Source organism: Sus scrofa, chromosome 15 (assembly GCF_000003025.6).
Source record: "Sus scrofa isolate TJ Tabasco breed Duroc chromosome 15, Sscrofa11.1, whole genome shotgun sequence".
NCBI lineage: Eukaryota > Metazoa > Chordata > Mammalia > Artiodactyla > Suidae > Sus > Sus scrofa.
In genome coordinates, this window is record NC_010457.5 from 37,505,185 (window position 1) to 37,530,784 (window position 25,600).

Below are 25,600 nucleotides of genomic sequence, written 5' to 3' on the forward strand. Positions count from 1 at the left end.
TACTGCATGGGTGGAAGCTATGCCCACCTGCGGACTCGGGGCAGGCAAGGTGGGTCCCTCGGCCTCACTTCCCTGCCCCAGAGGCTGTCGCATGTCATTAATGAAATGCCCTTCAAGTTCCAGGATGGCTCAAACTATGTGTTCTCCTGGACTTATTGACCACAGTCATGCCTGGGTTCTGAAAACCTCGCCTGTGTTTCTGACACGATGGTCACCCTCCCCAGTGACAGCTCTTTGCCAGGGTTAGATGGTGCCTCATTGAGCTAGCATCAGATCATCCAGTCACCTCACCCAGGACTCATGGGTTTCCTGATCAGGGATCCCTGCTCCAGTGGCTTCTTCCCTCTTCTCTAATTTCCTTAGGACTGTGGAAAATGCCCTCGCTCTCTCTGGAGCCCAGTGGAAGGTGTCCACAGCATGCCCATTGGCACCACCAGGAGCCTGCTTCTCGAGCAACGAGACCTGCTCTCAGGAGGAGTTGTCTGTTCTACCATCACAGGTCTCTATAAAGAATGCTTCGGAGAACCATTCACACCTTTATCGTGGAGGTCGTAGGCTTGGAATTATGACTTGTTCAGGGCTGGCTTCTCTGAAGAGGGAACCTTGCAGCAGAAAGGAGATAGGAGGGGAGAGGCTGCTACAAGGAGAGGGCACATGAGAGGCTGGGCCATCCAGGGGCAGGTGAAGAGCCTGGAGGGAGACGGAAGTCTTCTAAACAGAGAAAAGGGTTCCTCGAGCTACTTTTCATTTAAAACAGGTTGTTTCCCCCAGAATCTCCTCTCCTGAGAGGCCCTGGATGAGAGCTTCACTGCTCTGCTGGAGACGCTGCTATTTTATGAATGTGCTTTTACAGTCTGTAGCAATTCCAGGACCTTGGCTGTTTGCCATTAGATAGTGTGCTTGGCTGGAAGCATATAATCTTGTGGGTTGTTTTGTTTTTATACTACTTTCAAGTTGAAATAGCCATGACTCATCCAAATGACAGGTGATATTTATTTTGTTTCTTGACAATTCTGCACGAATATGTTGTTATTACTCACTTAGGGGAATTGCCACACTTCCTGCAGGATGACACCCTCTACAAATGTCCGTGTAAATAACTCCTCATTGTTCAGACCTGCTGTGTGCAGTTAAGATAGGGCCTGTCTCCTGTTAGGGCCTTTGAGTGCAGATAATTTGAGAGATGAGCTTACAGTGATTGTGGGAGCCCTTGACTTCTAACACAGGTGTTTAAAGGATCTGTAATTGCTTCAATGAACCATTTCTGGCAAAATGCTTTCAAAGTTGGCAGTGGGGGAGTGTGCTAGTTATGACAGGAGGCAAGTCCACCAACAGATGTGACTTTGTGAAGGCATCTGGAGACCCACTACCTCTCAGTGGCGTAACAACACTTTTGACTCTGTGTTGTTTTTTTCTTATTGTATATCAGAAAAAAAATTATATAGAAAACATTAGAAAAGAATCTTCAAAGAGCACCACCTTTTCTTTACTGTTTTTTCTGCGTTCAGTGACCAGTAGTTGCATGAGTTATAAAAAGTGAGCTTTGGAAATTCTCAAATGTGTTTTGTACTGGAGGTGGTGGCTATGGGGCCACTGGGGATAGTACTGGGTCGATTCCCATGAGCCTTAGTGGTCATCTTGGGCCATATAAAGGTAGAAGCCAAGGTGGAGTCCCCATTGTACCTCCCAGTGGTTAACGAACTCAACTAGTATCCATGAGGACGCGGGTTCAATCCCTGGTGTTGCTCAGTGGGTTAAGGATCAGGCATTGCCATGAGCTGGGGTATAGGTTGCAGACATGGCTTGGATCCAGCGTTGCTGTGGCGGCTACAGCTCAGATTTGACCCCAGCCTTGGAACCTCCATATGCCTTGAATGCGGCCCTCAAAAGACAACAAATAAAAAGGTAGAGGCCAAGGTGGTAACCCCTGCTCGCCCCCAGAGAGGTAACAGGCAGAGAGAGGAAATGCCAAGAAACCCTCTTACCATCTGCTGGTGGGCATTCAGTGCACTGGGCAAGTTCGTCATGTACATTCTAAATGGAAATGGTCACAGCTGCTGGTTTCTAGGGTCTGGCTTGCTGAATATGACATTTGGGGGATGTCAGCCAAATGAAAGTAAACCATAGCAGCCTGGCTTAGAAGTCTCACATTAATCTCTTTAAAATATCCAAAAATTCAACAAAACAGTAACTTACTAAAGTACCAAGGCTGAATCTTTAAAAAACCCAACAAAGGGAGTTCCTATCATGGCTCGGCAGTAATGAACTTGACTAGTATCCATGAGGACATGGGTTCCATTACTGGCCCCGCTCAGTGGGTTAAGGATCTGGTGTTGCCATGAGCTGTGGTGTAGAACACAGATGCAGCTTAGATCCCACATTGTTGTGCCTGTGGTGTAGGCCAGCAGCTGCAGGTCTGATTCGACCCCTAGCCTGGAAACCTCCATATGCCGTGGATGCAGTCCTAAAAGAAAAAAATTAAAAATTAAAAAGTAAAAAATCCAACAAAATGATTCCTTGGAAGTAAAGGAACCAAAGATAAGGAAAAGACGCACAGTCCTGTGAGCCCCCCAGCACCACCCTCCCCTGTAAGCACTCAGTCTGTACTGAGCAGCCACTGCCCCGCCAGGGACCTGTGTGGGCCGAAGAGCTGATTACACCCCCACGCGCACCCACTCTGTTCTCAGATGGCCAGTCTAGGCTAACCACGGTCACTGTTTCTCTTACCAGTAATTAGTTTGGGAATATGACTCACTTCTACCCAGTGAGATGCGAAGGGAAGTCTTACTGGGAGGTTTCTAGAAAAAGTCTCTCACTTGAGACAGCCCTGGGAAGAAAAGCCCTTCTGCTCCTCGGAGCTTTGTTATGGCTGATGTGTCTCCTGGAACTAACCGTGTAGTCTGAGGACCAGGCCAAAGAGTGCGCCCAGGAGAGGAAGCAGGAGGGAGGCCTGCAGGCTTCTCGGCTTCTTCCCATCAACGTCAGAGGGAGGTTTGGATGAGGGACACATTGCTGAGTGTGATGTTCCTCAGATAAGGCGGGACAGACACACATGGAGAAGCACAGCTGTACACATTCGTCCAAAAAGCTCAGTATCACTGTAAATGTGGGTGGTTTTCCCAGGCAGGTTTTTCACATCTTCTCTGGAGGAGCAGGGCTATCCTATCCAGTCACTGGACATTTATCACTTCTCCTCTTAACTCTGTTCAGCTCTCTACACAGTTTCAAAGTTACTGCTTTCCAAATAGTACTTAGGAATGTGAATTATTGAATATTAGTAGTTAAAAAGTAATAAAAACAGCATTATTCATATAGAAAGGGGCCGAATAGAAGAATGACAGATAAAACCACAACTCATAATCAATGAGGCATTATTATAGACTGTTAAATAAGATATAGGAGGCATTTGAAAGAGATTTTGGCATTTGCTTTTGTGGCTTTTGGCTATGAGTTGGAATTTAGTTAATAGATCGATGGTGAGTCAATGTGCCATACAATGGCCATGAACCTGGGCACCCTAGTCTGGAACAGTTCTCCCTCTGGTCTTCATTATCAGTGGGTTTTTGAAGTTATGCTATTTTATTTTTCTGCAGAAATATCTGCTTCTTTTTACTTCTGAATGAATTCACTAGTTATAATCTAATTCTGCTCATTTAAAAAAGGACATTGAAGTCTTTCTCAGCATGGATCAGATTGCACCTTTTTTCTTTCTTTCTTTGCTTTGTTGTTCCAGCTCCTCAGGTGACGTTTTTAACACAAAGGCAGGAGGAGGAATAGGATTCAGAACCCGGAGGAGACTGGGGTTGTGGTGCAGGCCCTGGGGGTGGAGGACCGGAGGGGAGAGGAGTGTGTCCTTGTCTCAGAGTAAAAGCTGTAGCCTGGACACCCATGAAGTTGTGTGTTTTCCCCCAGATTCACCTCACCTGTTTCCTAAGGGCTTTGAGTTAGAGTGTCTTTGGAGTGGATGGTGAAAGAACTTCTGCCCTCACCAGAACCGAAGCACATACCACGGGGTTCAAGCCCAGAAGCTGGTCCATGTCTGCCGGCCAGTGATGGTGACAGGCTCAGTGCTGCGAGGGGTGAAGGGCCAGCCATCCCCCAGCGCCCCCGTTCCCGGGTATGCTGTGGGTCCTGCTCTACCACCCGAGTGTGAACCCAGATCCTCTGTCCTTTGGTGGGTCGTCATCTGCTGTCATCTCTTCTGGAAAGAGGATGCTCAGATGGTCCCAGGATGAGCCTCTGAGCGGCCCTTTGCTCTGTCCTCTGTCCAGCCCTTTCCCCTCTGAGCATTTCCTTCTTTTCTAGATTTGAAGGTGATCTGAGCTCGTGTTTCCTTGCCTTGCCCGGCCCCGTTTGTCCATGGGACCCTGTTCCCTTGAGTGGAGGATGGATTACATTAAAAACAAGTGGCCCTCGGGGTCGTGGTCTGCTCAGGCTCCTGTGATGGAAGTCCACAGGCTACATGGCTCATGAACAAGAGTTCCTGAGGCTGACGTCTGAGATTGAGGCCCGACAGGTTCAGCGTCTGGTGAGGGCCACCTTCCTGTTTCATACGTGTCTGTCCTCACGCTGGGTCGTCGTATGATAGAAAGGAAGAGGGAGCTCTCTAGGGCCTTTATAATCAGGGCATGAATCCTACTCATGAGGGATCCACCCTCATGACCTTGTCACCTTCCAAAGGCCCCAACTCCTGATACCATCACCTAGAGGTCAGGATTCTGCCCTAGGAATCTGGGGGCCACGGACATTCAGTTCATAACAGCACTCCTCACTCTCTGGGCTTCATTGCATCTAACCCTGCTCATTCTTGGTGAGGAGATGGGCACACAGCCCCCACAGGAGTTACAGTTTTATTTAAATTTATTTATTTATTTATTTTTAGCTTTGCCTTTTTTTAAGGCTGCACCTGCAGCATATGGAAGTTCCCAGGCTAAGTGTAGAATCAGAGCTGCACCACAGCCATGTCTGTGACCTACACCACAGCTCACAGAAACCCTGGATCCTTAACCCACTGAGCGAGGCCAGGGATCAAACCCGCATCCTTATGGATGCTAGTTGGGTTTGTAACCCACTGAGCCACAACGGGAGTTCCCTGGGAGTTTCAGTTTTAGATGTTGAGTTTGCTAGATAAAGCTTCTTAATAAGTGAAGTGATATGTGTCTATTTTTGTTTTAGCAAATTGAATATTGATGAATAACTCAGGTGTGCATTTTCTCTATGCTTGTTTTTTTGCTGTAAATGTAAATACTCAGAACAGATAGCAATGCTTTACTCATCACTGTTGCATTGTTTGAGAACATTGGGAAAGGTATTTCTTAGGAAAAAAAACCTGAATATTAAGAGTCTCTGTAATTCTCCTAATGAAAAACAAGTTTCACATAAGGAAAAAAGGTATAAAGAAGGACAATTAGGTTACAGAAAATTCACATAGGACAGTTGAAGATTTCTGCCCCAACTTTCTGTAGTGAACCCAGCTTCCGAACGTAGAATTTATCAAGTGAAAAGGGAGGAACATCACCATATGAAGGACACACATAAGTATTGCTTATTTTCAACCTGGGGTCTCTTGGATCCAGAGACTGTGTCTTTCTGGAGACACTTAAATGATGTAGCTGCCAAGGATCTAGATAATAGAATATCCTCGGGATGTGATTTGAAGACATTTTTCAGAATTTATCTTCTGTCCTATTTGATTTTTGTTTTCTCTGTAGTCACATTTCATACAAATATCTGATTCTGTCAGTGCCCATGTGTCTAGGTGGGCTTATATAAGTAGTGAACAAATCAATAATCCTGGAAAATGTGTGGATTATCTCTTCACTTTTTTTTTTTTTAGGAAAAGCATTTTCACTGTTTACTTATCAAATGACATCTAAACTCAAAGCATTTCAAAGCATGTTTTTATCACTAATAAAACAAATACCTTTGTTTAATTTGACCTCCCTTTGATCTCATTAAAACAAAATCAACTAGACTATTTCCCAAATATTCATACTCACCACCCCCCTCCACTTAGCACTTTAGGACTTCCAGAAAATGCTTTTGCTTAAATTAAATACAGTGTTTCATATTTGCGTGTTGTCCCTTACTGGTTAGGGGATTATTTTGCATGATTACCTTTCTGTGTTTGCTTTGATTACCTTTTGGTCTGAATAGCTGTATTTGGACAAGTGTTTTCCTTTTAAGGAACAGAGTGCTATGTTTTCTTTTTTCATGAACAACAATGTTAAAAACATAAAAGGGTTGTTTTTCTTCTTTCCGTAATAGATATTCTATGATAGAAACCCGAAACCATGTGTAGATATGGGCAGAATAAGGATAGGAAGATTACATTTTATATTAATATATTGCAAATAAGATAAAGGTTTCAACTTTTCTTGAAGTTGTCCATATAATACAATTTTATTGCACTCTTTTCATTTCTGAGCTCTTCATGCTTATAACTAAAATGTTAAGATATATGGTTTATGCTTCTGTTTCTCCTCCTGTCTGATGAATTCAATTAAACCCACAAATGACCCATGAGTATAAGTGAATTTCCTGGACCTCTAAGCCACATCCCACTAGTGGTAGTGCACGAGGACCTCAGAGGTCGTGCCTTGAATTGTATGTTGCTTTGTTAACTCACCATCATTAGCTATAGCAGATAATGAAGGAGTTCTTGAGTTATCTCAAAAATAAGGAGAAATCAGTGGTACCTCCTACAAGACATATCAGGAATATCATTTCTACCATCCTGTTAAGAATTAAGAAATATCTTCCCTCTGTGAACTCATACCATTCCCAAGTGATTTGTCTTTTCCTTTCTTTGAAAGTTTCTTTACTAAAAAGAGATGGCTACAGTATTACAGCTCTTTTTACAAGTGAACTGCCAGCTTCTGGACCTCTTGTGTTGAAGAGAAACGGAAGAGTTCATTGCTAATTGTGTAACCCTTGGCATTCTACCAAAGTAAGGGGTTCTTGGAGATGCCACATGTTCAAAGCTTAAACTTCAGTCTTTCTTCCCAGATGTCCGTTCTCTTTCTCTTCACTGTGTGCACACGCTCATTCTCCTGTGTTCCATAACCCATCAAGGTGGAGACCTGGGAGCACGGTTCACCTCCTCTGCCTCCTGGTTAGCTTAAATCCAACACCTCCTTTTTGTCTTGTTGCCATAGCCTTGGTGGTCACCTCCATTGTTTCTCATCTAGGCTTTTTTTTTTCTTTTCCTGTAGTAGTTTATTATTATAATATCATTTCACCTCCCTTCCAGTCTTGCCACAATTTTCCCCAAATTTATTCTCTTTGGAATAAAGGAAGCTTCTGAATGTTGGTCTCCTAAGTGATGTCTTGGTGAATCCATACAAACTACTCTCAGATTCCCAAAGGAGCCACTTTCTCTCACACCATTTCTTTGCGTATTTATTCATCCTGTCTCGGTTATCCTGTCCTACCCTGTCTGCCAAACTCCTCCTCCTGCAAGTCTTAGCTTGGTCACATTTTCCTTTAAGATTTCCTGACCACCTCCTCCCTTCAGGCGGACAGTTTTCTTTCCTTTGTACTCTCAACTATATGTATATTGATGACAGCTATAATTTGACCAGATTATAATTTTATATCAAAATACTTGTCACCTTCTTGAGGGCAAGAATCATTGTTCTTTGGACCCCTAGTGTCTGGTTTTGTGCTTCATAATTTATTCTGGCTACTTTAGTATTTACTGACTAAATGAATATTTACTGTCTATCTGCTTTCTTAGGGATAGGATAATTCTATTCCTATTAATCACTCAAGGATTTCCTTTTTTTTTTTTTTTCTTTTTAGGGCCACACCCACAGCATATGGAGGTTCTCAGGCCAGGGGTTGAATCAGAGCTGTAGCTTCTGGCCTACACCTCAGCCACAGCAATGCCAGATCCAAGCCACATCTGCGACCTACACTACAGTTCACAGCAACACAGGACCCTTAACCTGCTGAACAGGGCCAGGGGTCGAACCTAGTCAGATTCTTTTCCACTGAGCCATGACGGGCATTCCTCCTCTTTTTTTCATCATTTTATATTCAAAACTGACCAAAGATGACAAACTTGACATCTGAAATTAAAACACTTCAGTAGAAGATCTAATGAGACAGTTGCTTCTAGTGTATTCCTAGCCATTCTCAAAGCTCTGTTCCCAGGCATTGAAAACATGTGTAATAGATGTGAAAGACAGAATATACTGGAAATTAGGGGGACGGTTTTATTCATACCTTGTAATATGGAGCCTAATGAGGAAAACCCAAGGGAAAGCGAGGGCTTAGGCTTCCATAAAGCAGAGTAAATAAACAATGGTGTTATTAGGGAGTCTTTACAAGGATGAAGGTGGTCTTTTCTGAGTCAGTGGAGGAAGAAAGATGGTGCAGGTCTTGGAGAGCAGAGTGGTCTTTTGGGGTTAGCGTTTTCTTCAGACACAAGGATGGGGGATTTCTAACCATCACTGTTTCCTAGGAGCACAGGACTCAAATTCCACGTTCTCTTTGTTCAAATTGGATATTGTTCCTCACCAGACAACTCAGAAGTGATCGTAAACCTTCCTCATGAGGCAAAGCTGAGCCTCATTATCTCTTGGGGACTCTTGCTGCTGCTGGTTCCAGCTGTTGAGAGGTGATGGCAAAAGCTTGTTGTCCAGGAGATAAGGCATCATCAAAGAGGGATTCCTAAAACTGAAAAGGAGCAAAATGAAATGATGTAGAAGATGTATTACAGTGAAGAGTTGGGAGCTGAGCCCTGAGAAGCCCAGTCCAGGGGTCTCAGTGTTGCTCGAGGAGCATCTGTTGGTTTTGTCAAGGGTCCTGAGAGCCTCGAAGTAGGCTTTCCACAGGTGTAGTTACCTCCTGCACAAAGACATGTGCTAGATGTGCCCATGGCCTGTCCAGAGAGGACCCTGCCCACCTGCCATCATGCTGTTGAGCTTTAGTGCCCAGGGCTCCTTCAGAGCCTAAGGAGAAAGGCCAGTTTCTTGGTAACTAGAGTCCAGACAGAGATCTGGGCCATTAGGTTCTAGCTCCTGGTGGTGCCAAGACAGGTGGGGAAGAATTGGACACATTAGTTTGAAAGGTGGTAGTCATTGAAGGAAACCAGAAGAATTGGAAATTTGGTAAGGATTGACGATTTGGGCAAAGTTATAGGATCTGGGCCAGTATGCAGATAGGCATGAAAACTGGTTTTTCCGTAGAAGAAAAGGAAGTCAAGTAAATCTCTACCAAGTAGAGTTTTCACATCCATCAGTTACTTGCAGTGTATAAAGAAGTGCGGAATAACTCTGAACATGGCTCAAATCTGAATGGTGTGCTTTAAACAGTGCAGTGTTCCCATAGAAACAGGATTTTTCTATAGTCCCTCCCCCAATAATCAAAGAAAGATTATTTATGGTCACAGAATAAGACTAGTGTCATTAGCTGTGTTTTCATAGGTGCAGCAAGAATGGTAATTTACCATCTAGGCCTTAGGTTTGATTTGCAGGAAGTTTTCATAAGGAATCATTGCACATTTAAAAGCCCCCTGGGGCCAGGAAGCCAAGCCAAGAGCTTGCTGTCAGATTTCACCTGCAGTGCCTATAAATCTGGGCGAATTCCTTTCTTCTGAGTTCCCTACCATAACCTACAGTTCTTGGGCCTGTTGCTAAGAGACCTCCCTTAGTCATCTGTGCATCTGGAAATTCAAAAGCACTGTTTAAAATATTTGGATTTCAATTTCCTTCATATCGGGGGATTTTAGGAATATTCAGTTTATGGCCACTTATTTCTAAGCCAAGAGCTTCTTTAAGAGATTAAATGATCTCAATTGGTGATACCATCTCAGGATGCTTATTTCACGATGAGAGAGAGTGGCCTTTATGAATTATAGGTACACACACACACACACACACACACACACACACATACATGCACACACAGCTTGTCATTTCAGTTTTAAAGTTTCACTCATGGTTCAAAATTTCTCTCATGGCATAAACACAGAAGTATGAAACTCAGTTCAGATATCTACTCCCTGGTGGCATGAAATTCTGAATAGTTTGAGCTGAAAGTAGAAAAATAAACAGAAAAAAAACTAAGAAGGCAGACTCTCCATCATCTACCAGGCAACAAAGACAAGATCTCTGTAAACCACTGACCCATTTACATAGATTACCAAATGGTCAGACCATGAAACCAAAATAAGCTGGTACCTGAAACCAAACGATATTCAGAATCAAAATAAATTTCTCACTATGGTATTGATGGACAGAGTGTGGACCATAGGACAGGATCTGGACTGAATGCTGGGACCTGAGTCAGCACTCAGGTTAGGCACACGGGAATTCCTTAAGCCCTGGGAGGTGAAACAGCCAGTTTGCCCCCAAGTCACAGCACCAGAACCGTGAACATGGAGGTGCACAAGGCAATGACGATCTTTTCTCACTGTTGAATAGGAAGCATATTCATTAATGAGGAACGTTGCATAAAAAAGGTAGGGGCCTAGGGCCCCCCAGAAGCAGGTAAACAAGGGGGGTGCTCAGCAGGTCTCACAGGAATCGTGAGGAGGATGAGGTGGTCCTTTCTGGGTCACTGAGGAGACTGCTGGTGGTCCCATCTTGGAGCAGGAGAGAGAAGTATGGGCCTTTCAGTTCTTCTCTGAGAACATGAATGGATGGGAACAGTTCTCATTGTTCTAGGTTCTGGGGCACAGGGCTCAGATAAAGTTCAAGTTTGTCACAAAGAATCAACCTTTAATAAAATGAGGATGCATCTTATAGGATGGCTAGATCCAGGTCTCCATCGTAAAGGGCTATTTCTTTTTTCAAAACTGAATACAACTGGTTCTAATAAATGTCAGCTGGTGTTTTTTGGTCTTTTCCAATAACGTTAAACAAGATTTACTGACTCTTACTAGATTTGTCCACTATAACTGTCACCTTGCATATAGATTGCCTGGCGGGGGTGGATGAGGGTCAGGTTACTGTCATTATTAACAGAGAATAAAGTGACCAAATTTCTCCCCAATTTTATTACCTTTGGTGAAATATAACGTAGCAAAGGTTACATAGATAAATGACTAAGTAAAGCAATGGCTTGTATTCTCATGAAATTACATACTGTGAAGGTAATATTTTATAAAACTGCTAGGATTAATATTTTCTCAACAGAATTATTAATTGCGTAGCACACTAGGAGTAATTCATTGCCTCATTTCTTAGATGAGACACATGAGACAAGGAAAGGCCAAGTGGCTTGTCAAATATGAAATCACTAACAAGTCAGCTGTAAAAAGATTTCCTTAAGTACAGTCTTATTCTGGTCTCTGTATTTTTTACGCTTCATATGTTCTTTAATATAATTGACTGTTGGAAGATATTTTCCAGCAGTGACAGCATTCTAAGATGAGGGGAGATATCTTGACTTTGTGTTAGAAATTTTATTCCACTCAACAGTTTGCTCCATTCTGAGTTAGTTTTTAGATATAGTGTAAGGTAGAGACCCGAGTTTCTTCCTTTATATGTGGAGACCCAGTTTTCCCATCATTTGTCAGACACTGCTCTTTACCCCCACTCTTGGCATCCTTGTCAAAAACCAGCTGACCACAGATGTGAGGGTTTATTCTGGGCTTCCCAATCTGTATCCTTATACCAGAACCATACAGCTTGATGATTGCAGCTTTGTGTAAGCTTCAAAATCATGAAGTGTGAGACCTCCATCTTTGTGGTTCTCTTTCAAAATTGTTCTGGCTATTTGGGTTTCCTTGGAATTCCATATGAATTTTAGGATGGATTTTTTTTTTTTTTCATTTCTATAAAAATTGCCACTGGGAGTTCCTGGTGGCTCAGTGGGTTAAGGACCCAGTGTTGTCACTGCTGTGACTCTGGTTACTGCTTTGATGTATGTTTGATCCCTGGCCTGGGAACGTCCAAATGCCATGGGCATGGTCAAAAAAAAAGTTGGAATTGGAATTTCGATAGGGATTATATTGAATCTACTTTGGCAAGTATTGTCATCTTAATAACATTAAGTCTTTCAATTTGTGAACACAGGCTGTCTTTCCATTTATTTAGGTCATCTTTAATTTTTTCAACAATTAAAAAACATTTGAAAGGAGATTTTACACTGAAATAATAATAATCTCCTTTATTAAATAATAATCTCCTTTATTAAATTTATTTCTAAGTGTTTTATTCTTTTGATGCTATATAAATGGAATTGGTTTTTGGTTTTTTTGTTTTTTTGTTTTGTTTTGTTTTGTTTTTGTCTTTTGGGGCCACACCTGGGGCACATGGAGGTTCCCAGGCTAGGGGTAGAATCAGAGCTGTAGCTGCTGGCCTACACCACAGCCACAGCAACGCCAGATCCAGGACACGTCTGTGACCTACACCACAGCTCATGGCAACGTCGGATCCTTAACCCACTGAGTGAGGCCAGGGATCAAACCCACAACCTCACAGTTCCTAGTTGGATTCATTTGCGCTGTGCCATGAATGGGAACTCTGGAATTGGTTTCTTAGTTTCCTTTTCTCTTTGCTCATTACTAATATATAGAAATATAACTAACCGGTACATTTATTTTGTATCCTGCAACTTTGCTGAATTCATTTGTTAGTTCTAACAGTTTTTCAGGATTCTATAGGATTTTCTGACTATAAGTTCTTCTCATCTGTGAATAGAGATAGTTTTATTTCTTCCTTTCCAATCTGGGTGTCTTTTACCTCCTTTTCTTGCTTCATTGCCTGATAAGAGCAGGAGCTTAGTTTTGGACATGTCACATTTTAGATCTGTATTAGACCTCCCGATGGGATGTCAGGTTGTGTAGAATCTTGAGTCTGGGCCTTGGGAAGTAGACTTGTGCTAGAGAGATGGAATTGGGAATTGTCAGTGTGTTGCTGGTCTGTGGAGCCAGGAGGCTGTGGCGGGTTGGGGGGGCATCACCTGGGGAGTGAGAGCAGGCAGAGAAGAGAGGCATCCCAGGGTGCTGCCACAGAGGAGAAGCCTGGAGTGGGAGGAAGTCAGGGGCACTTTCTGTCCCACTTCCCTTCATCCTTCCATTCTAGAAATGAGTTCTTTCCACAGATGAGCCCACAGAGGCTCCTAGAGGGTGGCTTACAGAAGAAAGTAAGTGCTGAGCTCGGAGTGGCCTCCTCTTGGCTTTTACTTGGCCTGGCTACATCCTGGGCCCTGTGCCACTGTCATTGGAGGGTGACACTGCAGCCAGAATCTTCCTCAGTGATGAAAGACTCTGACAGAAGGGGCTTTACTCCAGACTCCACCCAGGGAGCTGTGCTGAAGATGTTCCATTTGTATCTGAAACAGGAGAGCTGAAAAAGGAGGCCCTGGAGGGTTAACAACCCTGGGGACAAGGTGGCTGTTGGCTGTTAGCAGCTCAGCACCTCTCCTGAGCACGCCCCTGGACCGTGTCCACCTTCCCGGTACAGCCTTCAGTCCTTACCACACCACATGCCTTGGGATCCCCGCACACCCTTGGTTCCTCCTCATTTGTTCACAGGACCGTCCATGTGCCATGTTGGGTTCGAGGTTGCACTAAGAAGCTGGTTGTGCTTGAAGTACCTTGTATGAGCTGAAGGCTGTGAATAATGTGTGTTCACATTTGTTTTTTGTATAAAGAGAACATTTGGTTCACTATGGACCACATTATTAAATAATGGTCATTTCTGGCTGGTAAAACTACAGGGAAATTTATGTGTCTAATTATATATTTCTAAAGCATTTACTTTTTTTGCCATCCCCATGCATTTCTTTCATAAGTAAAAAGTATTTTAAAACTTTTATTTAAAAAAATTTACAATTCCGCTTAATAAGAAATGACAACACATAAATAAACTGACCCGTTATCTGTCTTTCTGGGTGCAGGGAATTAAGAATTTGCTTGACTCCTATAACAGAAGCTTGGGTATCACTGTGTCCCTGTGTCTGAGACAAGAGTGTGGTTGCCTAGAAGCCTTCCCCCCAAAAGTACCTTTCTGACCCTGTCCTTCCTTGGAAGTTTATTAACAGTTTGGCACATTTGGAGGTCTGCTAGCTAACTGGGAGCATAGACACCTGGAGGAAAACTTTTTTTTTTTTGCTCTTCTACCTCATGTCCTGAATGATTTTGCATTGGTTTGGGAATAGTATCTGAATTTCTGTCTCCTGGGCTGTTTTTTTTTCCCAGGGATGCAAAGTTTTTTTTCCCTTGATATATGCTTAAATGTTTACTTTTAAGTGAAATAACTTTTCAGAAAACGTATTAAAGTTTATTTCTGTGGGAAAAAAATATTTTTTAATATTTTTGACTGTTTTTTGTTCTTTCTCTTTTGAAATCTCCAGCCAACAAGAACATTAGTCATGACAAGCATGCCATCTGAGTAAGTACTCATTGTTTTGATAACTTTCTACTCAATATAGAATGTTAGACTTGTGGCTTGTATACTTACTGTGCTGCTGTGCTCCTAGGCAGCTCATAGACCTGTACTGTATCGCTGGTACTCAGTGTAATTAGAAGATCCCTGGAGAGAAAAGGTGGTTAAAAGTCTCTGAACAGTTTAGCACTGGAGACCTATTGAGTGGCTTAGACCGAATGTAGATAAGTTGCTATTCTTCCTTCTTGTTTCATACTCGATGGCTCTGTGTGTCCACCACCACCACCCATGTGAATACCCTGGAGTGGAGGCTCCCTGGCGGAAGCATTTCCCTCAAAGATCTGATAGGACAGTTTCCCCAGCTCTAGTCAAGCGCCCTTCTGCACGTTTTGTGGCCGAATTAGCATTTGTTGACTTATCATCTTCCTTAAACAGTTAGCACAGTATAGCACATCCAACAAAAATACAGTGCCACAGTCTTTGCAACAGATTTTTGAGTTCTTGTTTAAAGGGAAAAAGTGTTTTTTATTATCAGTCCTAGGCTTTAGGGCTTTAAGACATTCATCACAACATCGGGACATCTCAGTGAAGGATGGGCCACAAACAGGGTGCACGCTTCCAACCCTTTCAGTCTCAGGATCCCTGTCCACTCATGGCGTGAAGCTAAAAGGACTTATCCTTCAAACACCCTGTGTTTTCCAGTGAAAAAAGAGCACACTCATGACTTTTGTTAATATCTTGTGAAATATATTGGACATCCTAAATCGTCTAACACAAAAATGAATATTGAATATGGGTATAATATTTTAAGAAGGCTATATTTTTGCCCCAAATTAAAAGAAAAGAAAAGAAAAGAAAAAAAGCCAAAAAAAACCCACTAATAACTAGTTACGTTCTCAGTCAAAGGTTTGAAACTCAGACTTTTCACTTTGGCCGTATTCTCTTTTCATTCTTTACTGCCCCACACATACTACTTGTGTGAAGCTAAGAACAGGACCTAGATATCTTAAGGCCATGTTGATTAGCCACGTCTTGAAAAGATCCTCCTACGGATTAGCACATCCCGCAAATAGCTGGCAGCTCCTAGACTTGGAGTCAGAAAATCATAGACAGGAATGAGGGTTCTGGAGAGCGTCTGGATTAGAGGTTTTCTCTTCTTTTTGCTTTCATTTGCTTTGCCTTTTGTTCCCCAAGTTTAATGTTCCACAACCTCCATAAGTACAGATCCTCTGGTTGAGTGGTGATGGGGTCCGGTCTTGACCCATTTATCTTCTGTACCCTGGGGATCTCTGAGAACTTCACACCAGGGTCGAGGTCAAGCCTTTCATTTCACAAGTGAAGAAATGGGTCTTGTGACTGGCAAACCGAAGATCACTGGAGATGAAACTAAGACATGCCATGAAAGGGACAGGGTGGGGGTTGTCAGAGACTCTGCACAAGCATGTGCAAAACTGCCTCCTTCCCTGTGGAATAGGACTTTTGGAGAGGAGAGAAGCTGATCTCTTAACTCACTGTGTCCGTCATCCTGTGGCTCAGAAAGCCTCCATATTATTTGCATTTCATCAGGGATTTCAAAATGTGCTGGAGGAGAAAGGGAAAAGCAGTGTCTCAGAACTAAGGGCATGGAAGGTGCTGGTAGAGGGAAAAGGGGAAGAGTGGAGAGTTACTTGGGAAGGTTGTTAGAGAGGAAGAATATTTAAAAAGAGAAAAGGCTATTTAAGGCATTAGGAATGACAGACCAGAAGATTAAACAGGGGTGACCTTGGTGAAAATAAGAAGCCTCTGTGAAATTTGCCCTGAGATTTGATCTGATGATTTAATAAAAAGGACCTTTGTCCCCCCACTTGGTAGAAAACTTAAGTGTTTGACCTCTCAACAAATGTTGTATTTTCAAAATTAATTAAGTTAGAAGCTTGGTCCTGACCATGCACAAACTGGTTCAAACAAGACTCGGAAGTGAAAAGGTTGCCGGGTGAGGAGCGCACTGGCCGACGTTGGAGGTCTGAGGTGGGATGCTGGCTGTTCCCACCTGGCCGGTGGGGGTGGCTACGTTTTCTCAGCCATTAGAATAAGCGGCTGTAGGTGAGATCTGAAAGTTGTCATTTCCCTGAATTTCAAGTCATTGATTACAAGGAAAACAACAGCCCCATAGCCAAAATCAATGTAGAATGTTTTCTAGTTTTTTGTTTTTTTTTTAATTCACTGTAATCACCTTGGTATTCATGCATAGGAAACACATCCATTGCATTGATTTTTTTCCCCCCTTTTTGACAGAAAGCAGAACATCGTCACCCAGGTGATGAATAAACTGAAGGGCTTCTCCTTGGCCCAAGAAGTGTGTGGCACCACCACGCATGTGCTGGCGGGGAAGCCCCGGCGCACCCTCAACGTGCTGCTGGGAATTGCGCGAGGCTGCTGGGTCCTCTCCTTTGAGTGGGTAAGCAGCTGTGGCAGCAAGACACACATCCGGGTTACTCATCCTGAAACACGGAGTTAGACAGGTTTGGTCATGCCGAGTGCTGGCCCTAGTTCCGTGTTAATCCGTGGGCTGAACCTTGTCAGTCACACTGTCTCTGGGGCTCCTCACCTTCAGCCACGATGGTCCCCAGGAGGGCGGGCAGGTAGCCTTCCAGACATAAGACCAGAGCAGCTTGGGCTGAAAACACCAAATGCGTGTTCTCACAGTCAAATGCACTTTCTTCTGTGTTTTGACCGAGAAATAATGTGACCTATGTTAGTGATGGTTTAAAAAACCAAAAGAATTCAGTGATTGTTTTTACAGATGGATTTACTTAGGAAGAAACATGTTCATTTAATCCCATTTGGATATGTTTTATCTTATGCATATCTATCTGTAACATTACTTGCCCTTATTTCTGTGCATTATATGTAGGATTTTTAAAAAATCATTGTTTTCATTATACTTGAAATTGAAATTGTTTGTTACTCTTGCTATTTTTACTTTGGCCCCCAACCTGTGGTCACTCCAAAGCATTGCTGTGAGGAGGATAGCATCATTTGTTACTTGCATTACTATTTTGCATCCAAGTATCCATACACCCTCCACTTCCCCCAAGCATGTATTATATTAATACTGTGTTAATGTAAACTGGTAGAATTATAATATGCAAAAAAAAAAAAAAAAAGCCTACAGATGTATTTTTAAGAACAGCATTGGTCTTTTTTCTATGTCATGGTTTAACCCTGCATCTCTCTGGTACAAGAGGTTTAGGACATTAGTATTTAGAGTCATGAAATGGAAAAAGGTGAGATTACCCCCAAAAGTCCTTTTGTATAGGTGGCAATTGGGGGTTACCTGACCTAATTATGTATTAGTACTGCTCCACATTTATTTGCTTGAAACATCATGAATGACTCCAGCTTCTGTGAACGAAGATCTGGTTTGCTTTCTCTCCAGTTCACATGGTCTCTTTCTCTCTATCAGTCACCTCTTCCCTCCCTGATATCAGATGAAAAGAGGTCCTTTGTCTTTCATGGGGACACATAGCTGTACTTGATTCTGTACCCTGCCTGTTCTGGAACGTAGAGCCCACAGCAAGGTCAGACATCAGGGTGGCATTACAGCTGCCAGGCCAACGTGAGACCGCTGCCTGGATGTCCCTGTGTTTCTGCTCTGCATACTTCCAATGTTCTCCCACTAACCACATGTGGAAATGGAACCAAGCGCAAGTTTAAGTTCTGGAAGCCATATGTGGAATGAACCACTCTCTGTGGGATTAGCCAGTGTCTGTGAGCAAGGCAGGAAGTAAGGCAAGCTATTTAATGAACTTGTGCACGCACAGAACTCCCCTGCCCTGAGGGAGGAGGCTTGCACTCAGTGACATAAGTGAATGGATTAAGTGTAAGTGTAATAAGGCAGGAAAACAAAATAAAAGGCATTTGGGTTAGAAGGGAAGAGGTTAAACTACCTCTGTTCTTAGACAACATGGTCACCTATGTAGACAATTGCAAGAAATGTACCAAAAAGCTCTCAGAACTAATAATGAGCTCAGCAAATTGTCAGGATACAAGGATACAGTAATAGGTCAACATTGACACATTTACATGTAAATCTAACATAAAAGTATGTGCAAGTATCCTACACTGGCAGAATCCATGTACTGAAAACCACAAAACACTGATTTAAAACAGTAGAGACATACTCTGTACATGGACTGGAAAACAAATATCGTTAAACTATCACTCTTTCTCAGAATGATCTACAGTGGTGATAGATCATCAGTAATAACACAGTCCCACTCAAGGTCACAGGAGAATCTTTTGACAATATGGACAAGCTGAGTCCAAGACGTGTGCATGGAGAAAAAGGAGCAGCGTAGCTGACAGAGAAGTGCAGCGCTGGAGGCTTCACCCTCAGCCCTGGCTCCTGGGTGGGGGCTTCTTCCCTCACCTGGAAGGTGATGGAACAGGGGCTGGGAGGTCTGAGCAGGGGGGTGAGGGAGCCTCTGAGACGGGTACCCAGTTTACCTGGCCTGACAGGTAGAGAACATGATCAGGTTAGAGACAGGCCAGACAGAGGAGAAGGCTTTGCCTGCCAGGGGTTGGCTGCTCTTTGTGCGCCAGTGGGGAGAAGTGGAGTAGAGGAAACACCACTGGTCCTCTGCCCAGGGGTCTCCTACACCTCCTTCCCGTGCCCCGTCCTTTCCTTCTCCTGGCCCCTCCAGGTGAGGTCCTGAGTAAGTCCTCCTCAAGGAAGAGGACACTGGGACTCCCCTCTGAGCCTTCCCCCCACCCCCCACCCTCGCCAACCCCGCTCTTACCCGTGCAGAGCAGGGGCAGCCCCCATGGGTTCCAGCCATCCCTGCTCTTTCTTCCCCACTCCGCTTTCCAGAGTGGGGAGTGAGCCTCAGCTCATCCTGTGCGGGCAGGATGCAACCCATCTAGGGCCCCGGGCAGTGCAAACCTGCCACTCTCAGCTACTGACCCAGTTTCCTGTGTGGTTCAGCCTTGGCCCAGGCTCCCGGCCTGATGGTGACCAACTTCAGGGGCTGTAGGAAGATGTTTGTCCTGTTTGGGAGCAGGAGGTGTGCAGGGAGCTGGGTGCTCTTCTCCAATTATGAGAAACAGAGAGATTTAGGGGAGAGCAGGTCCTTAAACCTGCCCTTCTGCAGCCTAAGCTGGACGGATGTGGGACTGTGGTAAAGGGGTTGGCAGACTGAGTCCACTCACCAGCTGCAGAGGTGGCACTGTCCTTGGATGTCTCTTCCTCCACTGGCCACAGGGCCTCCCTCCAGCCGTGCGTGTGGGGCTCTGCCATCCTCACCTGTTGTAGGTCAGAAATGGGGAGAAGTGGCCTGGGTGCACAGGGACAGGCAGAAGACCAGCAAAGGACCAGGCCCCAGAGCACAGACCTGTCCAGGCATCCTGCAGAGGGTCCACAGAGGCCAGGGCACCCTAGGAGGAGGGTGGACGGCCAGCTGCCATCACGTTCTCTCCAGTAGACCCAGGCCATTGTGGCCACAGATTCCAACAAACATGCAAGGGCCATTCCAGAAGTAGACCCAGGCCAGCAGGCTATGGGTTCTGGCAAATGTGCGAGGGCCATTCAAGGAAGAAAGGACAGTCTTTTCAACAAATGGTGCTGGTGCAGCTGGACATCTCTATGCAAAAAAATGAACCTGTAACATCCCACTGTGCACAGAACTTCCCCCACAATGGATCACAGACAAAAATGTAAAATGATAAAACTACCATTTTACAGAAGTAAACAGAGGGTAAACATCCTCATGACCTTGGTTCAGAGAGTTCTTAGGTACAGGGCCAAATGCATGTTGGTAGCATGCACTTGCAGCCAAGTGCATGCATGCATCTCTGATGTGAGCTGTCCTGCCCTTTGACACAGCAGCCTCTGTTCCCTCTGGCTCCACCAGCTGAGCACCAAGTGCCCCCTTGTCACCCATGGGGCCCTGGCCAGGTAGTTAGCCCACTCAGCCAGAGGCAGTTTTCCTAAAGAGGCACAAGGTAGTGTCACCTTGAATAATTGCTTCTGCTTCAGGGTCCATGTGCTATGTTTGCTTCCTCTGACCGCTGTAACAAGTTATGACAAATTTAGAGGCTTAAGAGCAACAGGTTTATTTTCTTACAGTTTCAGAGGTCATTAGTCCAGAATAGGTCTCCCTATGCTCACATCCAGGTGTTTTTCAAGTCTCTGTTCCTTCCGATCCTCTAGGAGAAATTTTGTTTCCTGACCTTTCCAGCTTCTAGAGGCTGCCTGCATCCCTTGGCTGGCAGCCCCTTCCACTGGTCTTGTCACTCTGACATCTGCTCCTACTGTCACGTCTCTGACTTACTGCCCCTATCTTTCACTGGTTAGGACCCTCAATGAGAATTGAACCCGGCTGGATAGTCAGGGTATCTCCCTGTCTCAAGGTCCTTCATTGCAGCTGTAAAGCCCCTGTCACAGTGGAAGGTAACATGCACAGAGATCCTGGGTACCTGCCTGTGAACAGCTTAGGGAGCCATTATTCTGCCTGGTCCCACAAGCTCAAATGCATTAATTCCATAAGGGCCATATGACACAGTTTTTTGTGGCCCCGGCTGATGACTTAATTGATTTGAATTCTACAAGGGTCAGCTTTCAAAAAGCTTAGAACGACAGAGGGGGTGGAAGCCCTTGTGATGAGGCAAAGCTTGGAGTCTTGTGTCTGCAAGCCAAGGAGCGCCAGGGGGAACCCTGCCCAGGCCTTAATCTAGTCTTCAGAACAGACTTTGGTCACTAAACAAGAAGAAAGACCATCCAGAAACAGAGAACATTGAGGAAAAGCTAAGAGGAAATGCTCACAGAGAGAACAGAGTAGGTGGCCCTGAGCCTCCCACTGTCCTGAATCTGTTCACGTTCCTTCCTGATGCACACTCACTGGACAGTGCTGTCCCTGAGAGGCTGCCCCGAGGGGTGGGGTTGGGCAGCTGCAGACCCCAGGGCAGGAAGCAGGACTGAGGTGGAGCTGTTGGTGCACGAGCCAGACAGTAGCACATTTTATGAACAGTGTAGTGATTTCAAATCGTGGTAAAGCAGCCACCTCCAATTCTGATGTATTTGGCCCTTGTTATGGCACAGCTGCTTCGGAAAGATACAACTTCATGTATTTATTTGTCTGGTATCTCACACATCCCAGGCCTTCCACTAAGAAGGTAGGAATCAACAGCTCGCTGTTCAGAGAGAAAGGATGGATTGAAAAAGCATTTAAGTGATTGTACTGAAAACACACCTCCATACACACATGTAAATCCATATACACTTGCTCAGTTTAGAGGTTCCTATATATTCCCATTGTATTATTAGCATCATTTACAGCATCTGAATTGGGAGTGCATTTACATTATTTTGGAGTAGAGGAAGACCCATAAAACTGTAACAATACCCAGGCCTGCAGTGTTTTATCAATAAGATGATAAAGTGAAACATTGAAAAAATAATTTAGTAAAGGATAATTGAATGGCTGCCCCCAGATTTGGGCATTTAAAGTTGACCTCTATCCCCACATAAACAGGAATAGACTGCACTGAGCTGCCTAGGTGCTGCTGAGAACATTCCAGCCAGGCAGCCTCTGCCTCACTGAGCTGCAGCTTCTCCTTTGTGAAAGGGACCCAGTGACAGGATGTCCTTCAGAGGATCAAGTGACAGCTAAGAGTTAAACAGTGCTTCCAACAAGGGCTGGAGAAAAGTAAGAACTTAGAATGTTAGCCTTACAACAGAAATAACTCATTAATGCCCCACAAGAGCCATAAAAGTCAATTCCTACATCCTGGCCCCGTCGTTTTATATACGGAAATTATGCCTTAACCCTAACATGGAAAAGACACTTTTGCTCTGGACCAGTGAACACCCCTGCATGGATGCATGCAGTCCACGGCAGTCCTGGGGAATGCCTGCAAAAGCTCATCGGCATTGTTAGCACTCACTGGGGAGGAGGCCCTGTGGAGTCTGCATGACCTTCAGGGAGGAAGGGGTACATTGGGGTGGACAGCAGAAGGGGTGGGTGCCCACATCCCTCCTTTAAGGGACCTGAGAAGATGCTCTTTCTTTACCTAGAGGACTTCAATATATTTGAAACAACACCACTTCTTTTTTTTCTTTTTTCTTTCTTTCTTTTTTTTTTTTTTTTTGCTTTTTAGGGCCCCACCCAAGGTATATGGAAGTTCCCAGGCTAGGGATCGAATTGGAGCCACAGCAGTGGGGGATCTGAGTCGTGTCTGCGACCTACACCACAACTCATGGCAACACTGGATCCCCTGCCCACTGATCAAAGCCAGGGATGGAACCCACATCCTCATGGATACTAGTTGGATTTGTTTCCGCTGTGCCACAATGAGAACTCATGAAACACCACTTCTAAAGCCACTGTGGTACTGATTTCCATAGATTTTCACTATGTCCAGAACCATGAGAATACTCTAAGTCCAAGTGCTCTTTCTCAGATTTTAAGAATAGTTTTGGGATTTGTATATTTCTGAAAACAGCTTACCAGCAGTGCCCAACTTCATTCTTCATTAAAAGCACACCAACCCCTGGGAACTCAAAAAGCACAGAATACACTATGGCTTAAGGAAAAATGCCTGTTTGTGGAATTGTGATGACTCAAATGTTGCCTTTTGTGGGTGTTAACATGTTCCTCGATGTTAATAGATTTTTGCCTTAAGAAAAATAAGTATAGAAATTCGTTCTGCTCCATCTTAAATAAGACAGAGGTAACTGCTGCTTCTTGAATGGCCTCCTTCTTTAATTTTCTAAAGAAATTCAATCGGACAAACATGATCAACTCTTGGGAGACAAAAGCCTCCCCTGCCATTTAAAAGCTACACGAGATCATTTCTAAAGCTTAGTACACGCTCACCTACATCTTGTTACATGACTTTGGGCAGGAGCTTCGCAGGCTGCATTTTGGGGGTTAAAGTTTGCAGAGTCCGTACACACACTTGAAGGATCTCATTGTCTTTGTGAAGAAGGAATGGCTCTCTCTGTGGCCCGCCTCCTTTTTCCTTGTCCCCAGTGCAATTTGGGGGATTCTTAAAATATTCCTTTTGGCGAGCACCATGGACTCGCCTCCAAGAAAAACATCACTGGGAATGTTTTTATTTCAGGGTTTGTGTGGTATTCTTTGGAAATTTTTTGTAAAGGAGAGTTCTAGCAGCTCTTTAAAATTAGATGGTTGTATGTGGCCCCGTTAGTCATATCCAAAAAATTATGGTGATTTTATAACAAAATTCAAACTGAATTTTTACTTAATCTTTAAAAAAAAAATAAACAACTTTGTTTTTAGTTTCTACTTGTTTGCAGCAGTTCCTACTTCCATCGTTAATGCTGCTGTTTTCATCAAAGAGAAAAACTTGTGTTTTTCCTGCTCTGTGACCGAATTGTCTGTCAGAAACATAGAAATTTGGACTGTGTCCTCTTCACCAGAGATGGGAAGTAATACAACAGAAAAACAGAGAAATCCATTCGACCAAAATGTCCCTTTAGACTGAAGATTTCTTGTTACATTTTATTAAGGATGGTGCCACTAAAATTCTTCCCATCTTCTCACTTGCACGTGTTTAGTGTTTCCTATACCCTTCCTGACTCACCTGCAATTCTGCTCTGCCTATACCCCACCTCTGCTCAGGGAATGGAATGGCCCATGACCTCTTCTCCCTGCTGGCTCCCACTCCCTGTGGCTCTGTCCCCCTTTCAGAGACATGCAGAGTGGTGAGGAGTGACTCAGCCTGTATTTAGGTTAAAAAGTATTGACTCTGACCACTTTTGCTTAAAGGCTGGATATAGCGTTTTAAAATAAATTGGTTGTAAAGGCAAATACAGGGCAAAGAGGCTAAATTGGTTAGTTAGCCACATTTCCAGGCAGTTCACTCTGAACAGGGGAACAGAAAAATACTTTATAATCAAGTGCTTCATAAAGCAAAAAATGATGTCACAGTGGGCCAGCTGTCTTGAAATCATGTGGCTCGGCTCAGTGTTCCTATGTGGAACTCAGCAAGCAATGAGTTTGATAAGAGGCGTGTTGTGGGCATGAGCAGGGAATCAGATTTCTGAGTTGAGAGTGCCCCTGCTGCCCGTGCCTCTCGTGGCACTCTGAAGAGTGCTTAGTCATTCTCCTGAACTTGCGGCCAGTGGCAGAGCCGGCCTGGAGTCCCGGGCTCTCCCTGATGGTCTAGCCCACACTGCCTCCCTGAAGCTATTTGAAGGGAATCTTCTCAAAACCACTTTCTCTCTTCTATTTTTAAGCCTTAGATTGACAGATTAACTTTGAATAATTTTTAGACAGAATGTACTTTATATACCACACTTGTCACCAGGATTTTTGAGCTGTTAAGTCGTCTAGCAAACATCCACTGGCTGCAACCATGTGCTAAATGTTGATGACACAAGATCTGCAGCTGGGGTGTTTGGACCTTCTTTGGCTTGATTCTAAAGTTATTTTTACTCTGCCACAGATTATACTTCGATAAAGTACTTATATATTAGAAAATGTTTTCACATCTACAATCTCAAGGGCCCTGTGAGATAAGAAACAGTACTGTTTAGTGGTGGAGACACTAGGCTAAAGCTCATCTGACTTGGATGTGACTGTTGGAAACAGTCCCTATAAAGATATTATCCTGAGGCACTGGCTGTGAAGTGTCACCTAGTTGAAAGTTTTGTGTTATTTGAGTCATGGATTCTGTTTGTGGACAGAGCGAGCCTGTCTTCTCTGCTCCACTTCCTGGAGATGGATCCTGGAACTGCCAGGCTTCTTCTTTGCCACCCCTCATGAAGCTGATGACCCCGGGGGCCACAGGAGTAGTGGGTGAGTCTGTATCCTCCACCCCCACCGTCCTTCTGCTCATCCTGGCCAGACAGGGGTGGTGCTTTCCCAGCTCCATAATCTCAAGACTGAGGACAGATAGGAAAAAGCGGTTCACTTAGAAAATAAGGGCTTTAGCCTTGCTCTTCATGAGAACATTGGAAAAGATGCATGAGCAGGACTGTAATTGCCACCTCAGAGTGACTGGGGGTGGAGTTTAAGGACTGAAAGTTGTTTTCAGAGTGAGGAGGCCATGAAGTCACCTGGAAGGCAGCCATTGATGGGGTTATGAATGAAGTTTCACCATCATTTTAGAATTCATCACTTTACATTAATAATTGGTTCTTCAGCTGTCAAGGGTGCATAGACAGAATCTGCTTAACACACCTGGAATGGAAGAGCTAGCACTGGGGTCTCAGGGCTAAGGCTTCAGGAGAGAAAGCCCAGGGTGAAGAAGCC

The 25,600-nt window shown here is 44.2% G+C and overlaps 1 protein-coding gene across 10 annotated transcripts in view; it reads left to right on the plus strand.

The window, feature by feature from the left end:
• MCPH1 (microcephalin 1) overlaps window positions 1-25,600 on the plus strand; it is a 219,786-nt gene that overhangs the window by 49,999 nt on the left and 144,187 nt on the right. For 9 of the 10 annotated variants that reach the window (XM_021075799.1, XM_021075801.1, XM_021075806.1 and 6 more), the window contains 2 exons: window positions 14,311-14,348; window positions 16,617-16,779. In XM_021075799.1, the coding sequence (XP_020931458.1) occupies window positions 14,311-14,348; window positions 16,617-16,779 (201 nt within the window). Of the gene's footprint in view, window positions 1-363; window positions 4,286-14,310; window positions 14,349-16,616; window positions 16,780-25,600 lie in introns of those variants that run through there. The other variant, XM_021075807.1, reaches the window with a different exon arrangement.